The following is a 27,021-nucleotide window of genomic DNA, read 5'->3' as shown; positions in this document are numbered from 1 at the left end:
AGGGCTAACTGGCCTATAGCTTTCTGTCTCCCTCCTTTCTTGAATAGAGGTGTTGCCTTTGTGATTTTCTAACCTGTTGGGACCTTTCTAGAATCGAGGGAACTTTGGAAAATGACACCCAATGCAGCCACTATTTCTGCAGCCACTTCTTTTAAGATTCCAGGGGGCAGGACCAGGACTGGTCAGTATTTATTCAATATCAGTTTACCTAGTACTTTTTCCTAATTTTTGCCTCTGGATTTTCTACTATTCTTGGCACGCTGTGTGCTTCCACTGATGGGTGGATACAAAATACTTGTTTGAAACTTTTGCCATTTCCTTGTTCCCCATTATTAGTTCCCCAGCCTCGCCCACTGAGGAACTTGTGCTCACTTTAGCTGCTCTTTTTTTCTGTACTGGTAGAAGCTTTTGCTGTGTTCTTTTCACAGTAACTTTATTGCAGTGTAAGCCTACCTGTGACAATAAAGATTATTATCATTGCTTGTTTTCTCTCGTACTCTATGTTCTTCCTTTTGTTTTGAAGTCATCCTTTGCGAGTTTCCAATGTCCTAATCTTCTACCGACCAGTAATTGTCACTGCATTGTATAAGTTTTATTTCAATTTGAAATAATTTCCTCAGTTGACCACGGAAGTTGGCTTGGAGTCTTTCTCAATGGAAAGATTATCTCTGTTGAGAATTGCGAAATCTGGTCTGAAATGCCTGTCACTTGCTTCCCCACCATTTTACCTTTTAATTTCGTGTCCTCAGTCCTTGAATGGAAAAAGAAAAATGCAGGGATCTGTGGAAAGGGCAAGGGGAATGGTATTAACTGGGCAACCTTAACTGGAAACCGTACAGGTGCGATTTAGCTTTTTAAAACTGTATCATGCAAATGTGAGAACGATACTTTCCAAAATGTATTGAAACTGTTGCATTCTTTACCAGTTCTCAACTATCGCCCTTAATGTGCCACCTTTACAAAGAAACTCCTATGGCACGAGGGTTTGTGCTAACTGGTCGGTGTGAAGAAATATTGACCCCACCCTCCATCCCCGCCCCCACACCTCTCAAGTATAAGTTAGCATTCTCCCACTGCATGCAACACAGACCGGAAAAAAAAACGCGGAAGTTTAACCGATAAGGAACTGGACAACATTTTACTCTTTCCCTCCCCTAGCAGGTTCACAGGTACCGTTAGTCAGACCGCGAGAATGGAAATTGGCATCCTGGACAATGTGATCTTTCTGGGCACTGTCACTGTGCTCAGTGCTCTGCAGAATGGTAAGAAAATTGCCTTTACTTGTGACCTGTCTGCACATCCGCATTGCAATGGATGCATTTGGTTCTCCGAGAGAAAGAAATGTTGTTGATTTTATTACGAGAGCACTTCTCTTCCCCTTTCTTGCAGTATTCTTCGCGTACACCGTGCAGAATGAATCCGTTCACAAGCGTTCGGGACACACAGCTTTCGACCGGGTCAATGTTGCAAAGTAAGTCACCACATCGGCCGCTTTATTTATATTTGGTGGGGGGTCGGTCAAGGACTTTATGCACTTTATTTACAATAATAGGGCTGTTTTAAAATCAGCAGCGACGTATCAGTGAATAAAGTCGATTCTCCAGACACTGTACAAAGGTTGACTCACTCCCAAGACCAATTATTGCTGACAATTGCATTGAAATCAACGAATCCCCCCAAATTATCGTTTAATAAAATGCCGTTTACAAAGCCAAACCACATCTTCCGATGGGAATGTAGTCAATAGATTCTGATGGCGATTAATTGCTTTCAGGAAACCACTCCGCGGTTTCTTACATTCCAGTAGCCAGGGATCCTTAAATATTTATCCCGCAAAATTTTAATTTTAGCGGGCACGGCACCCGTCTCATTTTCCTGCTCCATTGAATAATTGCAGAACATCTGGTGGTTGCAACCCCCCCCGTTCAGTCTTGAGGTTGAACACAGGGAAGGGGGTTGAACATTGACTGGAGGCTTAAATAATGGCATGGTACAGATAAAACAAACCTTCAAACTAGCTAAGGACAAATTGTAAATTGAGTTTTAAAGCATCTGAGATTTTTTTTAAATTTCGAGGCAACTCATTTTTAGAATCCAATTTATTGAAACCACCTGATTATGAAGGTAACTGACGTTTCAGCAGGTTGACAAGAAATATTCTTTAAAATTGTATCCTACTGTGAGCCCGACAGTAATAATAACAACTTGTATTTCTTTAGCACCTTTAATGTAATGAAACACCCCAAGGTGTTTCACGGATACAATTGTAGCCATCTCAGATGGCCACCTGCAAAGGACCATGGGAATTATGGCCAATCCAGGACTCAGACACATTCAGAGCTTGTGTGTGTATTTGCAACCCAGATAGCTAGACACAATCGAAACCCCCGCTTGTTTGCATTCTAATGGTCCGTTTCCCCAGAACAAAAGAACTGTACTCAGGTAACTGATACAGATGCCACTCCCTTTGCTAAGAAAGCCCAAACAGCCAAGGTCAATGACCGCTCAGGACATGCCCGGCCATCAAGGCACCCGCCCCTTTATTGCCAAAATCGAAGGCAGTAATCGAAGCCTGTCGAATTATTGGGTCCAAAGCTAAGGACCGGCCCAAAGAGCGAGAAATCCCAGAGGGGTAAAAAGAGACACAGCCACGTGTTCGGTCTCTCTTGGCCCCGGCCTATGCCTAAAACCGAGTGTAGCATTACGACCAGAAGACAAGTTCTAGACCAACGATCGCTATCAGACAGATGAGCCCAGCAGAAACGAAGTCACTTCTTCTACCCAGCCACGCAAGATCCGAACAAAGGCCTTGTTCATCTGCAAAGAGCCGGTTGCTCTGAAGTTAAGTATAGGTTATTGTAGTTGTTAGGTGTAGTTTAACTTGGAGTGTTTTGTGTTGCATGTGGAAGTAATCCTTGTGTGTAAACAAACTATCTTTGAACTTGAACTGACTAACTGGTTGTGTGGGCCTTTGATCGCTATCCAGGAAAGCCTTGTGGTGGTATCATTTGATACCTGGCGACTCTGAAAAGCAATATTATCATTAATAACTGCCATATCTAGTTAATTTAGCAACACAATGTAAAACAAAATATGGCACCAAGTAACGCAGAGAAATATTAGGGCAAATGACCAAAAGCATGATCAAAGAGGTAGGTTTTAATGTGCGTCTAAAATGAGGATTTAAAAGTTAGCCAGGCGGAGAGGTGTAGCCGAGGGTTTCTCGATCTTGTGGCCTAGTCAGAGCCCCAGATGTTGGGATTAAAATTGGGGAGCTCAAGAGGCTAAAACTCCGGGGGGGGGGGGGGGGGGGGGGACCTCAGATCGCTGCACAGCCGGGTGTGATTCAGGGATGGTGGGGTTGGGAGTGAAGACCACAGAGGATTTTGAAAAGGATTCAAATTTCAAAATGGAGGTGTTGTTTAATCCGGTACAAGCTTAATAAAAGAACAAGAAACTATGCAGAACCATTTGTTAGTTATATTGGTATATGTGATGAATGTAGGTATTATAGATATTTGATGCGGTAAGGGTGATAAGCCTGACTTAGTTTGTGTGTGATTGCTGAAGTAGTGTTATTAAAAATCCTGGCTTGAAAGACAGCTGGACTTTTAAGAGCCAGAGGTGCAATTAAAGCACCGTAAAAGTTTGGGCTAATAGATTTTTACTTATATTAAGAGGGTTCGCTGCAGAGTATTAATTATAGGCATTGTGTTCAGTTTAGTGAGATTATGTAGTTAATGGGAGGAACCAGAGGTTGAAGCAGTCAGGTGCTGAGGTTCGGTTTTAGTTTATGGCTGGGAGGTGTGCTGAGAGGTTTCTGAAGGAATACAGCCAGAGATTTTACATTATTCTGACAGGGTGTCAGGTCTCTTACTTTCAAGCAGTCGCAAAATACTTCATTCCCAAAGTGGAGTATCCAGACATCTCTGTGCAGCAAGTATTCCTGAGCCTGCTAACTGTATTTAAAAGTGGATTGGGATCTGAGATGGTTTTATTGTTTGAGTGGAAATAAAGATAGCAGTTAAAGGTTATTGTGTCACCATATTGATTAGCATTGTTTAAAGGAGGCAGCACGATGGCGCAGTGGGTTAGCCCTGCTGCCTCACGGCGCCGAGGTCCCAGGTTCGATCCCGGCTCTGGGTCACGGTCCGTGTGGAGTTTGCACATTCTCCCCGTGTCCGCGTGGGTTTCACCCCCACAACCCAAAGATGTGCAGGGTAGGTGAATTGGCCACGCTAAATTGCCCCTTAATTGGAAAAAATGAATTGGGTAATCTAAATTAACAAAAAAAAGCATTGTTTAAAGGGTAATTTAAAGCTATTTTCTTGCGTGATGTAAAGACATTTTAATACTGTATAAAAGGAATAAAGTTTGTTTTAATATAACATATCCCTATTTTTTGTGAAATCAATCCTGGAGCAAGGTATCCTTTTGCCTCAGTCTTACAAAATCGAAATAAAATATTCATAGTATCATAGAATTTGCAGTGCAGAAGGAGGGCATTCAGCCCATCGAGTCTGCACTGGCCCTTGGAAAGAACACCCTACTTATACCATGCCTCCACCCTATCCCCGAAACCCCCACCTCACCTTTTGGATAGTAAGGGGCAATTTAGTGTGGCGAGTCCACCTAACCTGTACATCTTTGGACTGTGGGAGGAAACCGGAGCATCCGGAGGAAACCGACGCATACAAGGGGAGAACGTGCAACTCCACACAGACAGTCACCTGAGGCCGGAACTGAACCCATGACCCTGGAGCTGTGAGGCACCAGAGCTAACTACTGTGCCACCGTGCAGTCCTAATATTAGGGTTTCTGATCAGTTTCCTCGCCCCTGTTGGAGTCTGGAATTGTAATATATAGAGCAGTCAGTTTCTTAGTAAATGAAACAAAATTATATTCAAAATGTCTGCGTAATTGCCTCTGACCTATCTTTACATCGAAAGGAACTAGTTTAATTCCAACAGGCACTGAAGATCTGCTGGTAGATACCATCAATAGAAACCCACAATGCCATTTAATTACGTTCGGGGACACGGTCAGTCTTGTGGGTGAAACCTTTGCAAAGGTTTGGCCAATTTTGGGTGAATTATGCTGTAACTAGCAGTGCAACTTAATAGAAACTCTACCCCCTTCAAATTCAACGGTGCGAGAGGCTTCACTTTTTAACCTACTCTTTATTTATGCATTAACCTTTCCTGTACAATGCAATCATTTATTATAAGCCCTTTATCTTTCAAGAAAATAGCTTTAAAACACTTGCCTGCTTCCTTTTCCTACATCTATTGACTAACTTCCAAAAACTAATTTTTGAGAACCACTCCCAAAGGCTGTTTATTCAGCCGAAGAGAAGAAATGTAAGGATTGTCCCCTTTTTGTGACAAGCTCAATGTCTGGTGTATATGAATATGTCAAAGCAGGAAGATCTACTGTTAGCATGAGTAAAACTAATCTGGGCACGGCAGGTGTTAAATTGCTTCCAATTAAATCAAAATGTGTCAAAGGTGGTTTATTCTTTGTGCAATTGCCTCTGAAAGTTTGAATATGCTTGCGGCTGTATGACTGTTATTTAGAGGAAGTGAGCAATGGGGGAGAGAGCATTTAGGTACAGTACTTTGGGGGCCTCACGGTAGCATGGTGGTTAGCATCAATGCTTCACAGCTCCAGGGTCCCAGGTTCGATTCCTGGCTGGGTCACTGTCTGTGTGGAGTCTGCACGTCCTCCCCGTGTGTGCGTGGGTTTCCTCTGGGTGCTCCGGTTTCCTCCCACAGTCCAAAGATGTGCGGATTAGGTGGATTGGCCATGCTAAATTGCCCGTAGTGTAAGGTTAATGGGGGGGATTGTTGGGTTACGGGTATACGGGTTACGTGGGTTTAAGTAGGGTGATCATTGCTCGGCACAACATCGAGGGCCGAAGGGCCTGTTCTGTTCTATGTTCTTTACTTCAATCAAACAGAACTTTAGGGTGCAACTCTGCTGGGTTATAAAGTAACCCTCACAATTTGAAGAGTAAGGAACATTTTGACAGTGAGTTGAAAGAGGTCCTTTTTTACACTTCTCTGGTATCTGAAGCTTTGTGTGTTGATAACATGTAAAAGATGTTGGGATTGAGAAAATAAATTAGAGATCAGGGGTCAAACGATTCCGCACAGCCGATGACATGATGACTCAGCTAAATTGTTAATGCCGAGTTGCTGGTGATGAACTTTCACTGTTGCCCTAATTGGGAGTCCAAATTATTATCACTTTCATTATCACTATAATTTCCAATTTGAGAATGAAATTATAGCGTTCTTGTCTCTTATTAGCATATTGCACACTTTGTCCTTTTTATGTTTGGACATCTACCATCGCCAGTTCAACCTGACCAAGGAATGTAAGGGTACGACATAGCCGTACTTTTTTAGGTTTGATCTTTTTTAGCTTCATCTCTCTAAGGCATCATTTCCTAGCCAGTCAGCTGTACACAGTAACTGTTTTTCTAGTCTCAGGATACTGCTCTTCACTCTTCGGCACCGTGGCCTGACTCAAAGGCCGATTGACTCAGTATTTCTGAAGAACGAGCCTGACCTCACTTGTTACATTCCGTTCATATTCTGAGAAAGATTTGGGAGGCAGTGAACTCTCAGTCTGACACATTGTGATACAGATTAGCCTCTAACTTCACTATTTAAAGTGAAGCTAACCCCTTCCTCACTTGTAAATTCGTATCAATTCAGTCAGCTCAAAAAGATTAGATTCTGAGGGCTTTTGACAGGGTGGATGTGGAGAGGGTGTTCCCTCTTGTGGGAGAGTCTGAATCGTGGTCACTGTTTAAAAATATATATATTTTTTAAAGTTAGAGTTACCAATTCATTTTTTCCAATTAAGGGGCAATTTAGCGTGGCCAGTCCACCTACTCTGCACATCTTTGGGTTGTGGGGGCGAAACCTGCGCAAACATGGGGAGAATGTGCAAACTCCACACGGACAGGCAGCACGGTGGCGCAGTGGTAGCACTGCAGTCTCACGGTGCTGAGGTCCCAGGTTCGATCCCGGTTCTGGATTACTGTCCGTGTGGAGTTTGCACATTCTCCCCGTGTTTGCGTGGGTTTCGCCCCCACAACCCAAAGATGTGCAAAGTAGGTGGATTGAACACGCTAAATTGCCCCTTAATCGGAAAAAAATGAATTGGGTGCTCTAAATGTATTAAAAAAAACTCCACATGGACAGTGACCCAGAGCTGGGATCGAACCTGGGAACCCGGTGCCATGAGGAAGCAGGGCTGACCCACTGTGCCACCGTGCTGCCCTGTCACTGTTTAAAAATAAGGGGTTGCCCATTTAAAATGGAGATGAGGTTAAATTTGTTCTCTCCGAAGGTGGTGAGTCTTTGGAACTCTCTTCCTGAAAAGGTGGTGGAAGCAGAGGCTCTGAATAATTTTAAGGCGGAGGTGGATAGATTCTTGATAAACAAGGTGGTGATAGGTTATCAGGAGTAGACAGGATGCAGAGTTGAGGTGACTATCGGGTCAGCCATGATCTTATTAAATGGCGGAGCAGGTTAGAGGAGCTGAATAGCCAGGCCCTGCTCCTTGATCGTATGTTCAAAAACCCGTCCAATTTTCCCAATCACTATTTTTACTATTCAGTACTTTAATTAACCTCTTGGCATTTAAATGCCACGGTATGGGTTTGGACAATGTGATGGAACTTAACCATTGTTTACATGATGTCAGTGTTCTGCCACAGATTGGCCGTACCAAGTCTACTTTTACATCCTGAATTTGCGCAAGCTGAGATCTATCTCATAAATCCTGGAAACAGCTGTTTGACATTTGTCAGATCTAGGACATGAGCAGGAAATGTCAAAAAAAGGATTTCCTCTTTTGCAATAAAAGTTGGGCTCATTTTTAAAGTCATATTATTAGTTGAGACTTTAAAAATGAGCCCAACTTTATTGCAAAAGAGGAAATCCTGTTTTATCCATTGTTGCATCAGACCACCATGTTCTTTCAGTGGTTGCTTGAGATATGAAATCTGTTTCTTATTCTTTACAATTATCGTAGCATCATAGAATTTACAGTGTAGAAGGAGGCCATTTGGCCCATCGAGACTGCACCGGCCCTTGGAAAGAGAAGCCAAGCTAACCTCCACCCTATCCCCACAGTGTCTCCACCCTATCCCTGTAACCCCACCACACCTTTTTTTTATTTCTCCAGAATATTAATGCTTAAAATTCATTCAATTAATTATCAAGATAATAAAAAGGTAAAATTATTGTTGATAAAGTCAGATTAGTTTTCAGAATATTTTTCTTTGTATGGCTGATTTTGTCTTCAATGTATGCATGGGTGGCATGGTGGCACAGTGGTTAGCACTGCGGCCTCACAGCTCTGAGGACCCGGGTCCGATCCTGCGGTTGGTTAGCTCAGTTGGCTGGGCGGCTGGTTTATGATGTGGAACGACTCCAACAATGTGTTCAATTCCTGTACCAGCTAAAGTTATTCATGAAGGCCCCACCTTCTCAACCTGAGTGTGGTGATCCTTCGGTTCAATTACCACCAGTCAGCTCTCAAAGGAGAGAGCAGCTGATGGGACTGTGGTGACATTTACATTTTTACCATTTTTGGTTGAGCAATGTACATTTTAAATGAATGCTACCAATGTTGTACAGCATATATTTTTTATTATTCATTCTTATCCCATGACTGTGGATGGCAAGACCATCGTTTGTTATGCACTTTTGACAGGAGACGGGTGGCCTTCTTGAACTGCTGCAGCTCATGTGTTGAATCTTCGTTGTGGTGCCCTATAACTGAGTGGCTGGCTAGCTCACTTCAGAAAGGAGTCAACCACATTGATATGGGACTGGAGTCACGCACAAACCAGATTGAGTGTGGGTGGCAGGTTTCATAGAATCACTACAGTGCAGAAGGAGGTCTTTCGGCCCATTGAGTCTGCACCGACCCTTTGAAAGAGCACTCCATCCATGCCAACTCCCTCATCCACGCACCCTATCTCCATAATCCACATACCAGGGCACTAAGGGGCAATTTAGCATGGCCAATCCACCTAACCCACACATCTTTGGACTGTGGGAGGAAACCGGCGCACCCGGAGGCAATCCACGCAGACACTGGGAGAACATACAAGCTCCACTCAGACTTTCGCCCAAGTCTGCAATTCAACCCAGATGCCTGGTGCTGGGAGGCAGCAGTGCTAAACACTGTGCCACCATCACTGGCACAGAAGCACAGTGGTTAGCACTGTTGCTTCACAGTGCCAGGGTCCCAGGTTCGATTCCCGGCTTGGGTCACTGCATGTGCAGAGTAGAGTCTGCACATTCTCCCTGTGCGTCGATTTCCTCCGGATGCTCCGGTTTCCTCCCACAAGTCGCGAAAGACGTGCTGTTAGGTAATTTGGACATTCTGAATTCTCCCTCCGTGTACCTTATCAGGCGCCGGAATGTGGCGACTAGGGGCTTTTCACAGTAACTTCATTGCAGTGTTAATGTAAGCCGACTTGTGACAATAAAGATTATTATTATATCTTTCTGAAATCTGTTGGGATTTGAACAAGTGTTTCATTTTGTCTTCAGTCAATTGTCATTGCAGTTATTATTTTACTTTACATTTCTATATGCCATGATTAATGTATATAACTTTTCAATTCAAATATTGCTTTCCATTCAATTTATCTCCTACTTATTCAATACCATAGGTGCAAATTTCATTTCACCCATAATTGGACATGCTAAATTGCCCCTTAATTGAAAAAAATGAATTGAGTACTCTAAATTTATAAAGAAAATTCATGTTGCTTTGACTATATTTTCTTTTTTGTTTTTAGCCATAACTGCGCTGAGGTTTATCCCACGTTTCTTGCATTACTGTGGACTGCTGGACTTTTTTGCAGTCAGGGTAAGGTATTATTTATATCATTTACATATGAAGAATCTGCCTGTAGTTTGTGAAATGAAAACCGTGTATTTCTGTTATTGTATTATTTAATTTGTCTCTATTAATATGCTGTGACGTTTCTTGTAGATAATTCAAATCATTTGGGATTCCGGTAGCATTTTGTAACAAAATTAAAGTAATATTATTGATACTTTCACAACACATAAGGGGAATCAATGGGCAAGAAACCGAGGACATTTCAGCAATAGGCCACTCATCAACACCTTGAACAACATTCAATTATTATCCTAAACCCATAACATTAAGGGCTGGATTTCCCCTTTTTATACCTCCACAATTACTTCCAAAATGAGAGAAATGGAAGAATTCAGATGTTACAATGGAAGAAATCAAGTGAAATTGTATATATCCCTGTATCCCTGTCCCACTTAATGTCTCTGGTTGCTCGTTCACGGACTGGCTGCATGTTAACTATGGTTGGGAAGGTGCGGCCTGGCAACCTGCTTGATTTGAAGACCTTCTTCTTAATTTTATTGCTGATCCCAGAGGCCACCAGCACAGGGATGATAGTCATCAAAGGTGTAACAGGGTAGCACACGGCCTTGGGTCACTGTCCGTGTGACGTTTGCACATTCTCCCAATGTCTGCGTGGGTTTCACCCCCACAACCCAAAGGTGTGCAGGTTAGATGGATTGGCCACGCTAAATTGCCCCTTAACTGGAAAAAAAATAATTGGGTCCTCTAAATTTATTTTAAAAACTCAAAGGTGTAACAGCAGTGAATAGCTTTTAGGAGGGAGTAAGCCTAGTAGTGATACCTCACCCACCCTTTGTCCCCCCCGACTTACTTACTTTAGGGTGCTGCTCAGCCTGAGGCCTAAAAACATTTAAATCTTCCGATATTTGAGCTTTGCTGCCCCTTAAATGGGTATCACATTGTAGTAGCACCACCTGCATCTTCCTCTTTCTCCGTGGTAAGCTCCCTGTGGTAGTATGACTCGAGGTACTACGGTACCTCGGAGTGTGAGCTACCATTGGTGCAGAAGACTCGCTGCTCATTGGCCCAAGTGTTTGCATTTCATTGGTCGGAATGTAAGGTAGCTCCGCCCAGTGAGGCAGGGTATAAGAACCCGTGTTTCCCAGCAGCCAGCCTCTTTCTGTACTTGAGTTGCTGGGGAAACATCTTGTTGATTAAAGCCTTCAATTCGGACTACTCCTTCGTTTCAGTAGTTATTGATCGCGCATCACTCCCCCTTGGTGGCAGAGGTCCCACTGGGAACCCAACCATTATACTTGATGATGCCCAGCCAAGGAACTGAGCTGGCACCACTGAGTGGCTGGAGTAGCAGTTAGAATACTCACCCCAATCCTCCATCCTTCTATCTGTTATAATGTAAGTCTGATAAGTTAACACCTTTAAAAACAAGTCGAACAGCTTTGAATAATAAGTGTAGCTTATCATTTACTGTTAATCTTGCAGTTTCCACATATGATGGCCTGATCTTGTACACAATTTTGCCCCAAATTATATTTTATTCATAACATTCCTTAAAGTACATTACACAACACTACTAATGTGTCATACAGATCAGTTTATTTCATTGTAGAACATGAGGTAATTCACTAGACCTGACATTACAGATTATATATGCAACATATATTATTCATGAAGGCCTCACCTTCTCAACCATGTCCCTTGTCTGAGGTGTGGTGATTCTCAGGTTAAATCACCACCAGTCAAACTTATCCCAGATGCTCATCAGTCTGAGAACCAACAGAGGACATGAGCTGAAGGTGACGTTGAACTGAGTGCCTCAGCTGTCCAGGATAGCCACCCCTCTTATGTCCGCATCTTTCCTGGTGGACTCAGCCAAAGGTTTGAACCAGCACACCAACGATACAGGGATGAGAGGACAGCATCACCAGACTCCAGGTTCAATCTCCTACAAATTCATTCATCTCGCTATAATTATTTTACCTTGCTCTAATTATCTGTGCTTAGTTCTGGAGATGCCAGCACGATGAATCTCCCATCATGGATATTGCAGTGATATGCATCACTGTACATACACAAGGGGTTAATATAAATACATTACAACTAAGTAACCACTAGAGGGAGCATCATGAGATGTCATGATATGCAGACACGCAACCAATGGGTCATTAGAACAGGACACAACCAATAGGTAATCAGGACACCCAGAGGTGGCATTACCACAAGGGGGCACTACACGGCCCACATAAAAAGGACAAGGCACACAGGCTCTGCCTCTTCCACCGGCTGAAACCAAGAGAGCAGGACAGGGTTGATTAACAGCAACATCACACCCCAGCACATGGTCAAGAGCAAGCTTGTACAGTCAGTGGAAAAGATTGAGTTACTAGAGATTAGCAGTGTCAAACTTATTTAAGAGCATTGTTAATCGTTCAATAAATACGTTAAACTTATCTCCGAGTCTCGAGCATCTTTCAGCAGAGCCTACATCAAGTGGTAGCTTATGTTACCAGCAATAACATAACACAACATGGTACAGGAGTGACTGCTCAATCTCCCTAGCTCAACTCAGCAAGGTTAGAGACAACCGGCAACTAAATCCAGGCACGATGGACAAGATTCAGGCTCCTCATCAACTCAGGACCATAGGCAATCTTAGTGCTAGCTGGCGTTCGTTCAAACAGAAATTCCAGCTGCACATGGAAGCATCCGACCTAAATGGCGCGGCCAATGCTCAGAAGGTACCTCTTCTACTCACCATCGGGGGTGAACATGCGATAGAGATCTTCAATCGTTTCAGTACTCTGAAGGGCAGGACAAAACGAGATTCCAGACCATCCTGGACAAATTCGACAGCCACTGCGAGGTGGACATGAACGAAATAGGTAAGAATGGCACGAATACTCACCACGAGGCAGGGTTGAAGAAGAAGAAGGCGGCAGTTTTGAATGGCAGCCATCTTGTCCAGTCTGATCAGTTCGCACATGTGCACTTCCCTAAAAGAAGCAAACCGGCAAAACGGTATTTTGCGCATGCGCGAGGAGCCGCACATGCGTAGTAGCGAAAAGAGCGCACAGCAAAGGAACCTCAGCGTGCGCATGCGCAATTGAGTCCTATGCATGACGTCACGAGCGTCATGACGACAGAGGCCCCGGACCACGCCTACTTAAAGGGGAAATGTCGGAAAATCAAAAAGAGTTTTAAAGCCACAAAACACAATTCTTTCAGCTCGAAAGACAGAACAATGCTTGAACCTCTACCAGCAGTTGAAAATAACCTCTGCAGCACCCTTGAACAAGGCAATGCTACAGATGCAGACGATGACTACCTGAATAACGCATATCGAGTGAAGTGCGACTATGCCACACTGGGCACATCGCAGGTCCCGTCAATCCTTGCCGTGGATTTTGAGGACGAATGGAATGCAGTGATGGATGTCAACCAATGCCCCACACAGTTCAAACTGGACACAGGTGCCTCTGCCAACCTGATCTCGCAGTCGGACTTCACGAGAATCAGGAAGGCTCCCAAGCTCCTTCTAGCTGCCTGCAAACTCCAGGACTACACTGGCAACGCAATTACGGCACTGGGGTCCTGCCACCTGACAGTGTCCAACTGACACATACAGACAAGCCTACGCTTCGAGATTGTTCAGCCAGATAGGACGTCCTTGCTAGGTGCGCACGCCATCAAGCAACTGAACCTCCTCCGACGGGTCTACACCACAACGCCGTCTCATCCGAATCCTCAGCCCAGCATCGACCACATTCTGACCCAGTACCCAGATGTCTTCTGCAGGATGGGCACACTTCCGTATGAGTACAGGATTCTGCTGCGGCCTGACGCCAAACCACTGGTCCACGCACCACGAAGAGTCCCCGACTCCACACAGAGAGCGATGAAAGATTCCACAGCGAGACCACTGCACGACTCCACACAGGGAACGATGCAAGACTCCACAGAGAGAGCGATACGAGCCTCCACAGCGAGCTCGTTGGCAGACTCCACAATGGAAGCAACTCAAGACTCCATAGTGAAGTCCATGCAAGAAAAAGACTATGAAAGTCTACCCAGCTTATTTGAGCCACCAGAAGAAGGCTATGAAAGTCTACCCAGCTCATTTAACCACCAAGAAGACACTAAATGTCTACCCACTGTATGTGAGACAAGTGACAAAGAAATCACAATTCCCATACAAGATGTGCAAGATCACAGCGAGACTGACAGATCTCAGCTCGTATGTACAGAGGCACTCCACAATCAAAGTGAAACTACTCTTGAGTCCAGTGAGACCGCATCAATTAAAACCTCATCCACTCGAGCCTATCCACAAGAAAATTAAATCTTGAAGATTTTGACTCCAGACGAGGGGCATCAAGAAAGCAATGATGATTCAAGTTACCCAGAAATGACTCCAGAAGAGGAGCACCAAGGAATCAAAGAGGAATCACATCAACCATAAAGGAGTGATGTCAGCAAGATCAATGCAACATCCGGTCATTCTTACAATCCTCAAGAAGAAACGCTCAATGAAGCATTAGATACCACAAAGGGCACTGACACAAGTAACTTTGAGACTGACTCGAATTACCCACACGAAACAGTCATTGAGCGTGACAAAAACAACAACAATGAAACAACAACTTGTACAACATTGTACAACTCTGCACATGAAGGACAATGTAACAGCACAGCTCAAAACAACGGCAAGAGTACAAAAATACCATGGCATGACAACGGATCTCACAGATTCACATTTGCTCCACTACAAACAAGCAAACCAGCTTTCAAGTCAGATGACATACAGAATCAGTACCGCAAACACAGAAAAAGGTCCAGGTCAGAGAACAAAGATGACATACAGAATCAGTACCGCAAACACAGAAAAAGGTCCAGGTCAGAGAACAAAGATGACATACAGAATCGCTACCACAAGCATAGAAAAAAAAGTCTAAATCAAACAGCAAAGTCATTCGACCATTCGAACACCTCATGATGACTTTGTGGTTACTTAAACACAAGAACACTGATGACGTTCACAAGGGAATGACAACATCAACATCACTACTTCAACAACAGAAGAAGAAAGCCACTCGACCAAACAACTTCATAAGATTGGACTCCATGAATATTAATTGGTATTGTATAATCATCAATATCATCACAACTTGTACATGTCATCATTTATCTACCTGTTTTGTACAATTTTCTTCAAAGTACAGAAAATATGTCACAAGGAAAAAGGGGGAGTGTAGTGATGTGCATCACTGTACATACATACAGGGTTAATGTAAATACACTACAACTAAGTAACCACTGGAGGGAGCACCTGAGATGTCATGATTTGCAGACACGCAACCAATGGGTCATTAGAACAGGACACAAACAATGGGCAATCAGGACACCCAGAGGTGGTATTACCACAAGGGGGCACTACACGACCCATATAAAAAGGACAAGGCACACAGGCTCTGCCTCTTCCACCGGCAGAGACCTAGAGAGTAGGACAGGGTTGATTAACAGCAACATCACACCCTAGCACGTGCTCAGGAGCAAGCTTGTATAGTTAGCAGAATAGACTGCAGTTACTAGAGAGGCAGATTAGTAGTGTGTCAAACTCATTTAGGAACATTGTTAATCGTTCAATAAATATTTAATCGTTCAATTAAACTTATCTCCGAGTCTCGAGCATCTTTCAGCAAAGCGGACATCAAGTGGCAGCTTATGTTAACATAACACAACAGATATGGCATCCATTTTGTCCTGGGCTTTTTGTCTCTCTGCTGGGTTGAAAAATCTGCGTTGACGTCATTTTTCCAGGGTTTCTGCACCTCTTCTGCCAAAATGATAGTGAACGATTAGAAAACCAACAGCCATAATTCACCCTCGCAACCTTTTATACATTTAATTCCACAAGTTACAATGCCTATTCAGATACTGACCAAACTGAGTGGGACTTAGCGGGTCAGCCACCATAAAGAGACACATGAAAGCAATCAAAATGAGCCAGTTTCAATTATAAGACACAAACCAGACGTCATTGTAGCTCCTTTACTTTCCAACCTAGCACAGCAGACTTGATGGGCCAAATGGCCAGGGTCTGGTCCTACGTTTTGTGGTCGAATAGTTAGATCCCATCTGTCTTGCTCATCTTGCCTAACCACAATGTAATATCTCTGGGGTTGGAACTTTGACAGCTTCAGGCTCTTAGCACAGGTTGTGAAAAGTAGTTTGTACTCATTCCTGAAGTACCCATAATTCTTAGATTCGGTGCCTTCTGTTTTCAGAACGTTCCGCGGGATTGTTGCAAGCACCATTTGTCGTGGGCACCATTTGTCGTTGTCAATGTTTACTCGTGTTTTTAGATTAGCACGGTTTGGGGCAACTAACTCTGCTCTGTGATTTCTCTTCCGTCAGCTCCTGCAGCCTTCGCTGGCTTCTTGTATTTGGTGGTGAGACACAAATACTTTGTGGGTTATTTAGGAGAAACCAGTCAAAGGTAAACATTCTTTGTTCCACGGCCACCTCGTTAAATGCAAGTCTGTAATGTTGGACATCTTTGATATCAGTCACCATTTTGTGTTTAATATTTCAATGACTGTTTAAAAAAGTGATTAATTTTTGTGCTTATTGGGTGGCACGGTCGCACAGCAGTTAGCACTGCTGCCTCACAGTGCCAGGTTCCATCCCAGGGTGACTCTGTGTGGTTTCGCACATTCTCCCCATGTCTGCGTGGGTTTCCTCTGGGTGCTCCGATTTCCTCCCACAGTCTAAAAATGTGCAGGTTACGTGGAGTGGCAATGCTAAATTTCCCCTTAATGTCCAAAGATGTGTAGGTTAGATTATGGGATTGAGCGATAGGGTGGGTGAGTCGGGGCCTCTTTTGGAGTTCTCTTTCGGAGGGGTGGTGCAGACTCAATGGGCCAAATGGCCTCCTTCTGCACTGGAGATATTCGATGACCCTATGAAAGATGAGTTGTTAATGCTATGGAAGGGAAAATATTCTTCAGTTTTGTTACTCATCGTTAGTATCAGGTCAGATTTATTGAGTAGTCAGTTCTCAAAAAAAATGTTTATTTTGACCTACTTGCGACCTTATAAAAAGGCCATCTAACATCAGGAAACTACTGGAGGCCACGATTCAGGATGGAACCTTTCCATCTAGTCTGATTGGCAAGTGGCCTGTGAATGCTGGTTCAGCACTTGTATCTCGCCAATAAGATTATAAATGACGCCTGGCTCATAATAACGAGGCCTCATACCGAGAACTCCGGCTGTATAATTGTGCTGCCCATTTTTCTTCCGAGATTACAATAAACTCTGGGTGGCACGGTAGCACAGTGGGTAGCACTGTTGCTTCACATTGGCAGGGACCTGGGTTCGATTCCCGGTTTTGGTCACTGTCTGTGCAGAGTCTGCACGTTCTCCCTGTGTCTGCGTGAGTTTCCTCCGGATGCTCCGGTTTCCTCCCGCAGTCCAAAGATGTGCAGGTTAGGTGGATTGACCATTCCAAATTGCCCTTAGTGTCCAAAAAAGCTTGGGTGGGGTTACTGGGTCACGGAGATAGGGTGGAGGTGTGGTCTTTTGTAGGGTGCTCTTTCCAAGGGGCGATGCAGACACAATGGGCCAAATGGCCTCCTTCTGCACTGTAAATTCTATGATCTATTGTCTCAATATTGTCTTGTAAGTCTTCTCTTATTTTGAAACCATTTCCTCTTACATTTAGCTGCCTAAATGTTTGGTGCTATTTCAACATTAGTAGGGTGAACATTGTGGTTTCCACATCCTTTACTAAATACAAATCTTCAATCAAGATGCTTTGCTCAAGTGCCGGAATTTTATAGTTAGTCCTATTTTGCAGTTACATTTTGAAAATGTCCTTATTATACAGTCTCATTCGAGTCACTGTATAGTGATAAAGGTGCCATGGTTAAATCAAAGGCAAGTAAACTTGGGGCAAGATGTAAAATAGGTTCCAACGCCCTATTGGGGGCCAGCGGCGGTATGACGCCGATCAGCCATGCTCCGCCCCCACGGAAATGGCGTAATCGTGTCGCCGCCGTTGCATCCCAAATGGAGAATCCCAGCCGTGATCTCACTGGGATACCTGACTGATTCCGGTGAAGGTGAGGACCAGCAGGGCCGGGTGTTGGCGTGTCATCGAAGGCCCTCCCGCGATGCTCTGCCCCCAATGAGCCTAGCCTCATTCATCTTCCTTCATGGATGAATAACTCTAAATGTTGTAGGGCGGTGCGGTGGCACAGTGGTTAGCACTACTGCTTGATGGCTCTGAGGGCCCACGTTCAATCCTGGCCCCGGGTCACTGTCCGCGTGGACCCAGTAAATTGCCCCTGAATTGGAAAAAAATAATTGGGTACTCTAAATTTATTTAAAAAAAACTCTAAATGCTGTAACCACAATGTTTACAAACATCAACCACTTCAAAGAGAGGTAAATGCTGTCAATTTCCAACTCAGCACTCTCTCAAGTGTGAATGGGGTGACCAGGGTGCACTTGGGGCGGAGAATCCAGTCCCAGATATATTTGAGACAATAATATGTTAGGTCTGATTGAATGACCAGGAGTAGGACAAGCACATTTGGGAATGTCTGACTTGGCCCATCCTTCTTATTTTGAAGCCTCGTAGGTCAGGCAGAGGCTCTGCCCACAAAAAAACTATACAAGAAGCTTTGTCTTTGGGTTAGGATCCAACGTAACTGGGTCCTGGGAGCAAAGAGCTGAGAGGGGATCAGAACTTGCTGTGAGTTAAGATATGGGCAAAAGAGTTTGGGATGACCTCAGGTTTACCGAGACAAGAATGTGGGAAACCAGTTAGGTGTGCATGGAATAGTTGAGTCTAAAGGTAACAAAGGCATGGGTGAAGGTTCCCTCAGCAGATGAGCTGAGATGGGCAAAATTGAGCAATGTTTCCGAGGTCTGAGTGATGACACGAATATGAGATTAGAAACTTATGTCAGGGTCAAATGTGACATCAAGATTGCAAACAGATTGGCTTAATCTCAGACTGTTGCTAACGAGAGGAATGGAGTTGGTAACTAGGGAATGGAATTTGGCATGGGGGCGGAAAACAATGGCTGCAGTCCTCCCAATATTTAATTGGAAGAAACTTTTCCTATTCTTGTACTGGATGTCGGATGTGCAGTCTGATAATTTAGGAGCAGTGGAGGAGCTGAGAGAGGTGGTGGTGAGGCAGAGCTGAGTGCCGTCAGCATACATATACAAACTGACACCGCGTGTTCAGATGATGTTGCCAAGAGGCAGCATCGAGATTAGAAATGGGAGGAGGGCAGGGATAGATTCTTGGAGGATACCATTGGTAACAGTGCATGAGCAGGAAGAGAAGCCATTGCAAGTGATCCTCTGGCTATGATTAGATAGATAAGAATCGAAACAGGTGAGAAGCAGTCCCACCCAGCTGGACAGTGATGTCACCATTTGACGGTCAACTGTATCAAAGGCTGTAGACTGGTCAAGAAGGTCACTGGGAGAAAACTTATCTTTGACGCAGTCACATGGGCTGTCATCCCCATTGAATTTATGATGTGACTTTGACAGAACAGCACCACCATTTCAGGACCAGTACCTTTGCAGATCAGCCTTCGATCTGACATCCTGTGAGGAACATGTGCACTATCATCCAATTTATTGGGGTTCTTAATACCAGCATTCTTTGATCAGCTGGTGATGTGTCTTTTGCGTGGACAAAGCATGTGTATTACTGTTCTTCCAAAGATGGGGCATTGAGTGAAGTGACTGAGGACTAATAAAACTCAACAGGGATGATGTTGTGAGTAAGCATCTTGTGACAACAAATTTTATTTCTTGAGCAAGTGTATGGGGTAATTGTGGGAGCATGCCTACCGTGCTGCAGACAAGGCCAACCTCATAAAGTGGGCATTTGTAAGAAATATCTCTTCTTCAAATGTGTCAGATTAATCATTTTTTCTTAAAAAATATTTTTATTAGGGCATTTATAAATATATACATAAAACACAATCCAAAACCAAGAAAACGAGAACAAGCAGGAAGTCACATAACCAATAAATAACACCCCACCTTCCCTGCCATTCTCCTCCCCCCCCCCCCCCCGCCCCCGGCGCATTTTCCTTTCCAACTCCTTGATGCTCTCAGCACCATTGCCAATGGTTCTATCGCCAGAGCAAAAAGCAATGGCGAAAGTGGGCATCCCTACCTTGTTCCAAGATGTAATTCAAAATACCCGAAACTCACCAATTCATCCTTTTTTAAAAATAATATTTTTATTGAGGTATTTGAAAATTTTTATAACATTAACAAAAACAATAACAGCCACATGGCAAAATGAACATTCCCCCCCAGCCCAATCTTCACGCACCTCAACCAAACGACAACACTCCGCAGCAGCCGAAAGGCCGGCACCTGCTTTCTCAGGAAGTCTCATGGCAATTTAAATTTATCCTTCAAAGCTTTCAAGCTGGGAAAGCTCCCATTTATAAATAGATCCCCCATCCTTTTGATTCCTGCCCCCTGTCATCTCCGGAACCCGCCATCTAGCCTACCCAGTGCAAACCTGTGGTTGTTATAAATCGGGGTCCAAATCGATGCTCCCTCCACTCTCTTATATCTCCTCCATTGCCCCCAGATCCTACCACCACTACCACCGGATTTGTGGAGTATCGGGCTGGCGAGAACGGAAGATGTGCTGACATCAGTGCTCCCAAACTTGTAAACTTGTGTCTTTACATGACGCCGCCTCCATCCGCTCCCACACCGACCCCTCCCCCACTACCCACTTCCTAATCATGGCTATATTAACAGTCCAGTAGTAATTGCAGAAGTTCGGAAGTGCCAACCCACTCTCCCCCCGACTGCGCTCCAGCAATACTTTCATCACTCGCGGGGTTTTACTTGCCCACACAAAGCCCAAAATAATCTTATTCACCCGCTTGAAAAAGGCCTTAGGGATGAAGATGGGGAGGCACTGAAAGACAAACAGAAATCTGGGGAGGACCATCATCTTCATGGTCTGTACCCTCCTTGCCAGTGAAAGCGGGAGCAGATCCCATCTCTTAAAGTCCCCTTCCATTTGATCTACCAACCGGGCTTGTTTAACTTGCGTAGTACCTCCCATTTCCGGGCCACCTGGATTCCCAGATATCGAAAGCTCTTCCCTACCATTCTAAACGGCAGCTCTCCCAGTCTCTTCTCCTGTCGTCTTGCCTGGATAACAAACAACTCGCTCTTGCCCATGTTCAATTTATACCCCACCCATGTTCAATTTATACCCCGAAAAGCTGCCAAATTCCCCCAAGATTCGCATTACTTCCCCCATCCCCTCCAATGAGTCTGAAATGTACAAGAGCAGGTCATCTGCGTAGAGCGAGACCCGGTGCTCCACCGCCCCAACCCCCCCAAACCAGCCCTTTCCTGTTCCTAGAGGCTCTTAACGCCATGGCCAAAGGCTTTATGGCCAGAGCAAACAGTAATGGGGAGAGGGGGCACCCTTGCCTCGTCCCTCGGTGTAGTTTAAAATACCCCAACCTCAGCCGGTTCGTACACACACTCAGTACTGGTACCTGATAGAACAACTGCACACAGTCAATAAAACCCTCACCAAACCCAAACCTTCTCAGTGCCTCCCACAGGTAATTCCACTCCACCCGATCAAAAGCCTTCTCCGCATCCATCGCTACCACCACCTCCATCTCCCTTCTGAGGGCATCATAATAACATTTAACAGCCTTCGAACATTGGCCTTAAGTTGCCTGCCCTTAACAAATCCCGTCTGGTCTTCCCCTATCACCCCCGGGACACAATCCTCTATCCTTGTGGCCAGTACCTTAGCCAGCGGTTTGGCGTCCACATTCAGTAGAGAAATCGGCTTGTATGACCCGCATTGCTCCGGATCTTTCTCCCATTTTAGGATCAATGAAATCAAGGCCTGCGACATTGTTGGGGGGAGGACTCCCTTCTCTCTTGCTTCATTAAATGTCCTCACCAGCAGTGGGCTCAATATCTCTGAAAACTTCTTATAGAATTCCACCGGGTAGCCGTCGGGCCCCGGGGCCTTGCCCGACTGCATGCCCTCCAGCCCCTTCATTATTTCCTCAATCTCAATTGGGGCTCCCAGCCGCTCCACCAGTTCCTCCTCCACCCTCGGGAACCTCAGCTGATCCTGAAATGGCCTCATCCCCTCCATTCCAGCCAGGGGTTCTGACTCATATAATTTACTATAAAAATCCTTAAACACCTCGTTCACCCCCGCTGGGTCCAGGACTGTATTACCGTCTCTACTCTTTACTCTGCCTGTCTCCCTCTCACCTCTCTCTTTCTAGGCTGGTATGCTAACATCCTGCTTGCCTTTTCCCTGTACTCATAGATCGCCCCCCCTTGCCTTCCTCAACTGGTCCACTGTTTTCCCTGTGGTCAACAGCCCAAACTCCACCTGTAACCTCCGCCGCTCCCTCAGTAGTCCCGAGTCCGGGGCCTCCGAGTATCTCCTGCCCACCTGGAGTATCTTCTCCACTAATCTATCCCTCTCAGCCCGTTCCGCCTTTTCTCTGTGGGCCCGTATCGAGATTAATTCCCCTCTGACTACTGCCTTCAAAGCTTCCCAGACCATCGTTGCAGAGACCTCCTCCGTATCGTTTGTTTCCAGGTAGTTCTGGATGGACTTGTTAACCCGCCCACAGACAGCCTTGTCCCCCAGCAACCCCACATCCAGTCTCCACAGCGGGCGTTGCCCTCTCTCCACACTAACCCGTAGATCCACCCAGTGCGGGGCATGATCCGACACTGCCATAGCCGAGTACTCAGTATCCACCACCTTCGGTATTAGCGCCCTGCTCAGAACAAAAAAGTCAATGCGAGAGTATACCTTGTGGACATGAGAAAAAAAGGGAAACTCCTTTGTCCTCGGCCGTGCACACCTTCATGAGTCTACACAGCCCATCTCTTCCATAAAACTCTTCAATTCCTTTACCGCAGCCGGCCTCCTCCCTGTCCTGGATATTGACCGGTCCAATTCCGGATCAACGACTGTGTTGAAGTCCTCTCCCATGATCAGGTTATGTGATTCTAAGTCTGGGATCTTACCTAACACCTGCCTCATAAATTCCACGTTGTCCCAATTTGGAGCATATATGTTCACAAGTACCACTCGCACCCCCTCCAGCTTCCCACTTACCATTATGTATCTAGCCCCCTTGCCTGACACGATTCTCCCAGCCTTGAATGCCACTCGTTTGCTGATCAAGATCACCAATTCATCCTTACACGTGCTACCGGCCCCTATATAACAACCGGACCCAATCCACAAACCCCTGCCCAAACCCAAACTGCCTCAGTACTTCCCACAATTATTCCCATTTTACCCGATCAAAGTCTTTCTCTGCATCCATTGCGACTGCCACCTCCACTTCCTGTCCCACTGGGGGTATCATAATTACATTCAATAAGCGCCTAACGTTCGCCGACTAATGCCTTCTCTTTATAAACCGCGTCCGGTCCTCCCCTATCACCCTGGCACACAGTCCTCGATCCTTGAGGCCAAGGTGTTTGCCGGCAGTTTGCCATTTAACAGCGATATCGGGCGATAGAACCCACACTGCTCCGGGTCCTTATCCTTCTTCAGAATTCAGGATTGCGAAGCCTGCAATAATGTAGGGGGAAGCTCCCTCGCCTCATTATATGCCCTTACCAACAGAGGCCCCGGGTCTCCCGAAAACGTCTTGTAAAATTCCACCAGGAACCCATCCAGACCCAGGCCCTACCCTGCCAGCATCTCCCCCATACCCTCCATCACCTCCACCAGTCCAATGGGTGCCCCTAGCCCCTCCACCAAATCGCTTTCCCCCCACCGGAGGCTCCGATTCATAGAGCCTCTTATAAAATTCCTCAAACGCCTCATTCACCCCCACCGGGTCCAGGACCGCCCGTCCCCTCCCATCCTTCACCTTTCCAATCTCCCTCGCCGCCTCCTGCTTCCTAAGTTGGTGGGCCAGAATCCTGATCGCCTTTTCTCCATATTCATACACATGCCCCCACATCCCTCCGCAGCTGCCCCACTGCCTTCCCCATGCACCAACCCGAGCTCTATCTGAAACTTTTGTCGCTCCTTCAACAAGCCTGCTTCTGGCGCCTCCGTTTATCTCCTATTTACCCGCAGGATCTCCTCCACCAGCCGAAGCATCTCTGCCCTCTCCTGTCCCTGTCCACCCAAATCGATATTAACTCCCTCCTGAACACTGCCTTGAGTGTCTCCCATAGCGTGACAGCCGATTCCTCACCCATGTCATTCAGTTCCATATACCCCCAAATGTTGGCCCTCACCCGCTCGCACAACTAATCTGCTAACAATCCCGTGTCTAATTTCCAATGCGGTGCTGGCCTCCCTTCTTCGGTCCACTCGCAAGTCCACCCAATGCGGCGCTTGGTCAGAAACCACCATCGCCAAAAACTCTGAGTCGACCACCGCCGCCAACAAATTCTTAACTGCCACAAAGTAATCGATCCGCAAGTACACGTGGGAGAAGTACAAAAATTCCTTTGCCTTCGGCCTCCCAAACCTCCACGGGTCTACCCCCCACCCCCCGCATGTGCTCCGTGAATCCCTTTATCACTTTCCTCACTGCCGACAACCTCCCCGACTGCGGACTCGACTGGTTCAATCTCGGCTCGATGACCGTATTAAAGTCCTTTCCAATAATCAACCGGTGCGAGTCCAGGTCCGGGATCTTCCCCAACACCCGACTCATGAATTCAACATCATCCCAATTTGGGGCATAAACATTCACCAAGACCACTGGCACCCCTACAATTTCCCACTCACCATCACAAACCTTCCCCCCCGGATCTGCCACTATGTTCCCCACCTCAAATGCTACCCATTTGTTTATTAGCACCGTCACTCTCCGCATCTTCAAATCCAACCCCGAATGAAAACCCTGTCCAACCCACCCCTTCCTCTGGTCCCCAATCTTCAAATGCATTTCCTGTAAAAATGCCACATCTGCCTTTAAACTCTTCAGGTGTGCGAACACGCCCAACCATTTGACTGTCCCATTCAACCCCTCACATTCCAACAACTCCTCATCTGCTAACAATCCCGCATCTAATCCCCCTGGTTGGGGGGCATCGCATCCCCTCCCATGCCCATCAACCATAATCCTTCTTGGACCAGCCCCCGGCTCGCGTCCTGTAGCCCGCTAGGCCTGCCCGAATGTACACCGTCACCAACTCCCTCCTTATTGCACTTCAAATGCCCCACCCCGTCAGTTGGAAAAAACTGGCCTTCCCCTGCACAAAACAACAATCCCACCCCCCTCTAAAACTTTTACCACTTGATCACCCCCCCCCCCACTGGGCTCCCGTGAACTAGCTTGGCCAGCTCGCCTGGCAGCCCCTGCCCATGGTGCCAAACATTCTGCCTCCCACTGATTCCTCCCCCCCACCCCACTCGCATGCCACCATGGTGCAAACAACAATAACACTGTAAAAAAGAAAAAAAATGGTGAACTCAACCTCCACTATCATCCCACCAAATAAGCCCATGAAAATGCTAAGCAGTCCTTAAGAGAAGAAAAGGTCTCCCCTGGCCATCACCCAAACCAAAATAACCCAGCACAATACAACAAAGGAGGGGCAGGGAGAATCAGCAGCACCTCACATTCCCTCCAAAGTTCAATATCCTCCCTCTCCTGCCAGTTCATTGTCTCTGAAGAACTCCATTGCCTTTTATGGTGTTTCAAAGTAGAATTCACGGCCGGTGTGGGTCACACAAAGGTGGGCGAGGTACTGCATCCCAAACTTCACCCACTTCTCAAGGCAGCCTTGACCCGGTTGAATCCAGTTCTCCTCTTTGCCAGTTCCATGCTCAAGTCCTGATATACCTGAAGCTCATTGCCTTCCCAGGTACATCTCCTCGTCTGCCTAGCCCACCGCAAGATCTTCTCTTTGCCCAGAAATCGGTGTCGCCTCACCAGCATCGCCCTTGCCGGCTTATTTGCCTGCGGTTTCCTCATAAGTTCCCTATACATCTGATAGACCTCCAGGGGCTGTTCAAAAGCAGCCATGTAAGCATTTTTATTTGTGGATTTTGCCTTGAACAAACATATTCAGTGATTTTCTAAAGCGGCATTTTAATTCTTCTGCATTTCACTTATTTTTACAGCCTTCCTGGTTTCTTTTTTGGAAAACGTTTAATGGCATTCTTGTTCATCATGTCGACCGCTGGAATCATTAACTATGCAACAAACTACTTCTTTGAAATCAACTTCCTGTATTACATTCAAACAGTCACGAAAGCCTCTGCTGCTCTGCTCCTTATCCCTTAATCAAGCAGAACCCATTGTTGGTGTTCACACTCAAACATGAATAACTCCAATCAATTGCTAACATCTTTCAGCAAATCTATTTGGGTTTTTTTGGTGAAAAAGTGAAGTACAAGTTTTCATGTCCATACTGTTTCCTTTATGACATACCAATAAAATTCAACTGGAAATGAGTTATTATTCAGAACACCTTTTATGTTTCATTTATATTACAGTTAAAGGGTATCGTATGCACAATACCTCACTAATGCCTTCAATATATGGATAGCCACTACATGAGATGGCATCTCATTGTATGGCAACAGGTAAAACACTTCTGGAGGCAGAAGTGAATGGCACACATATAAATCGCTCAGCAAAATTGCATCTTGCGATTGGAGGCAAAAATGGATAGCGCCAAGGAACTGGGGCTATGGATCTGAATGTGGAAAGATTCTGGCACCTCCCCTCAAGGCAAGACCCCTTTCCTTCCTCACACCCCACCTCAACTGTCACCGACCCCAGTTCAGTTCCCAGCCCTCCATCCCAATGGTGGCACTGAGCTTTTCCATTCATTTCCCAATTGGGCCTCCTGTCACTAGCTTTGATCCCATCCAGCCAGGACATTGTTCTAGCCAGGCTGTCGGGGGCGGGAGTCTTGAGATTGGCAGAGCCTTCTTGTTCCTGGTTTTCCTGCGATGTTAGCCAACCACAGTCTTCTCCACACCATCCCACTAATATGGAGGATATTGGTATCTTTGGAGCCACTTCTTGACCTTCCTAAAATAAAACAGCTTTTTTCCCTCAATGATCA

At 45.6% G+C, this 27,021-nt stretch overlaps 1 protein-coding gene across 1 annotated transcript; it reads left to right on the top strand.

Moving 5' to 3' along the window:
* The first annotated feature begins 1,056 nt into the window (after positions 1–1,056).
* On the top strand, positions 1,057–26,415 carry LOC119977718 (arachidonate 5-lipoxygenase-activating protein). Its single transcript, XM_038818901.1, has 5 exons — positions 1,057–1,262; positions 1,390–1,471; positions 9,833–9,903; positions 16,315–16,396; positions 26,069–26,415. The coding sequence occupies exons 1-5, from the start codon at positions 1,193–1,195 to the stop codon at positions 26,229–26,231; spliced, it is 468 nt and encodes a 155-aa protein (XP_038674829.1). The 5' UTR covers positions 1,057–1,192; the 3' UTR covers positions 26,232–26,415.
* Positions 26,416–27,021: the final 606 nt, after the last annotated feature.

The sequence above is a fragment of the Scyliorhinus canicula genome, chromosome 14 (genome assembly GCF_902713615.1).
Source record: "Scyliorhinus canicula chromosome 14, sScyCan1.1, whole genome shotgun sequence".
Taxonomy (NCBI): Eukaryota; Metazoa; Chordata; class Chondrichthyes; order Carcharhiniformes; family Scyliorhinidae; genus Scyliorhinus; species Scyliorhinus canicula.
Note: the sequence above shows the minus strand (reverse complement) of the source record. Positions and strands in the feature narration are given on the sequence as shown.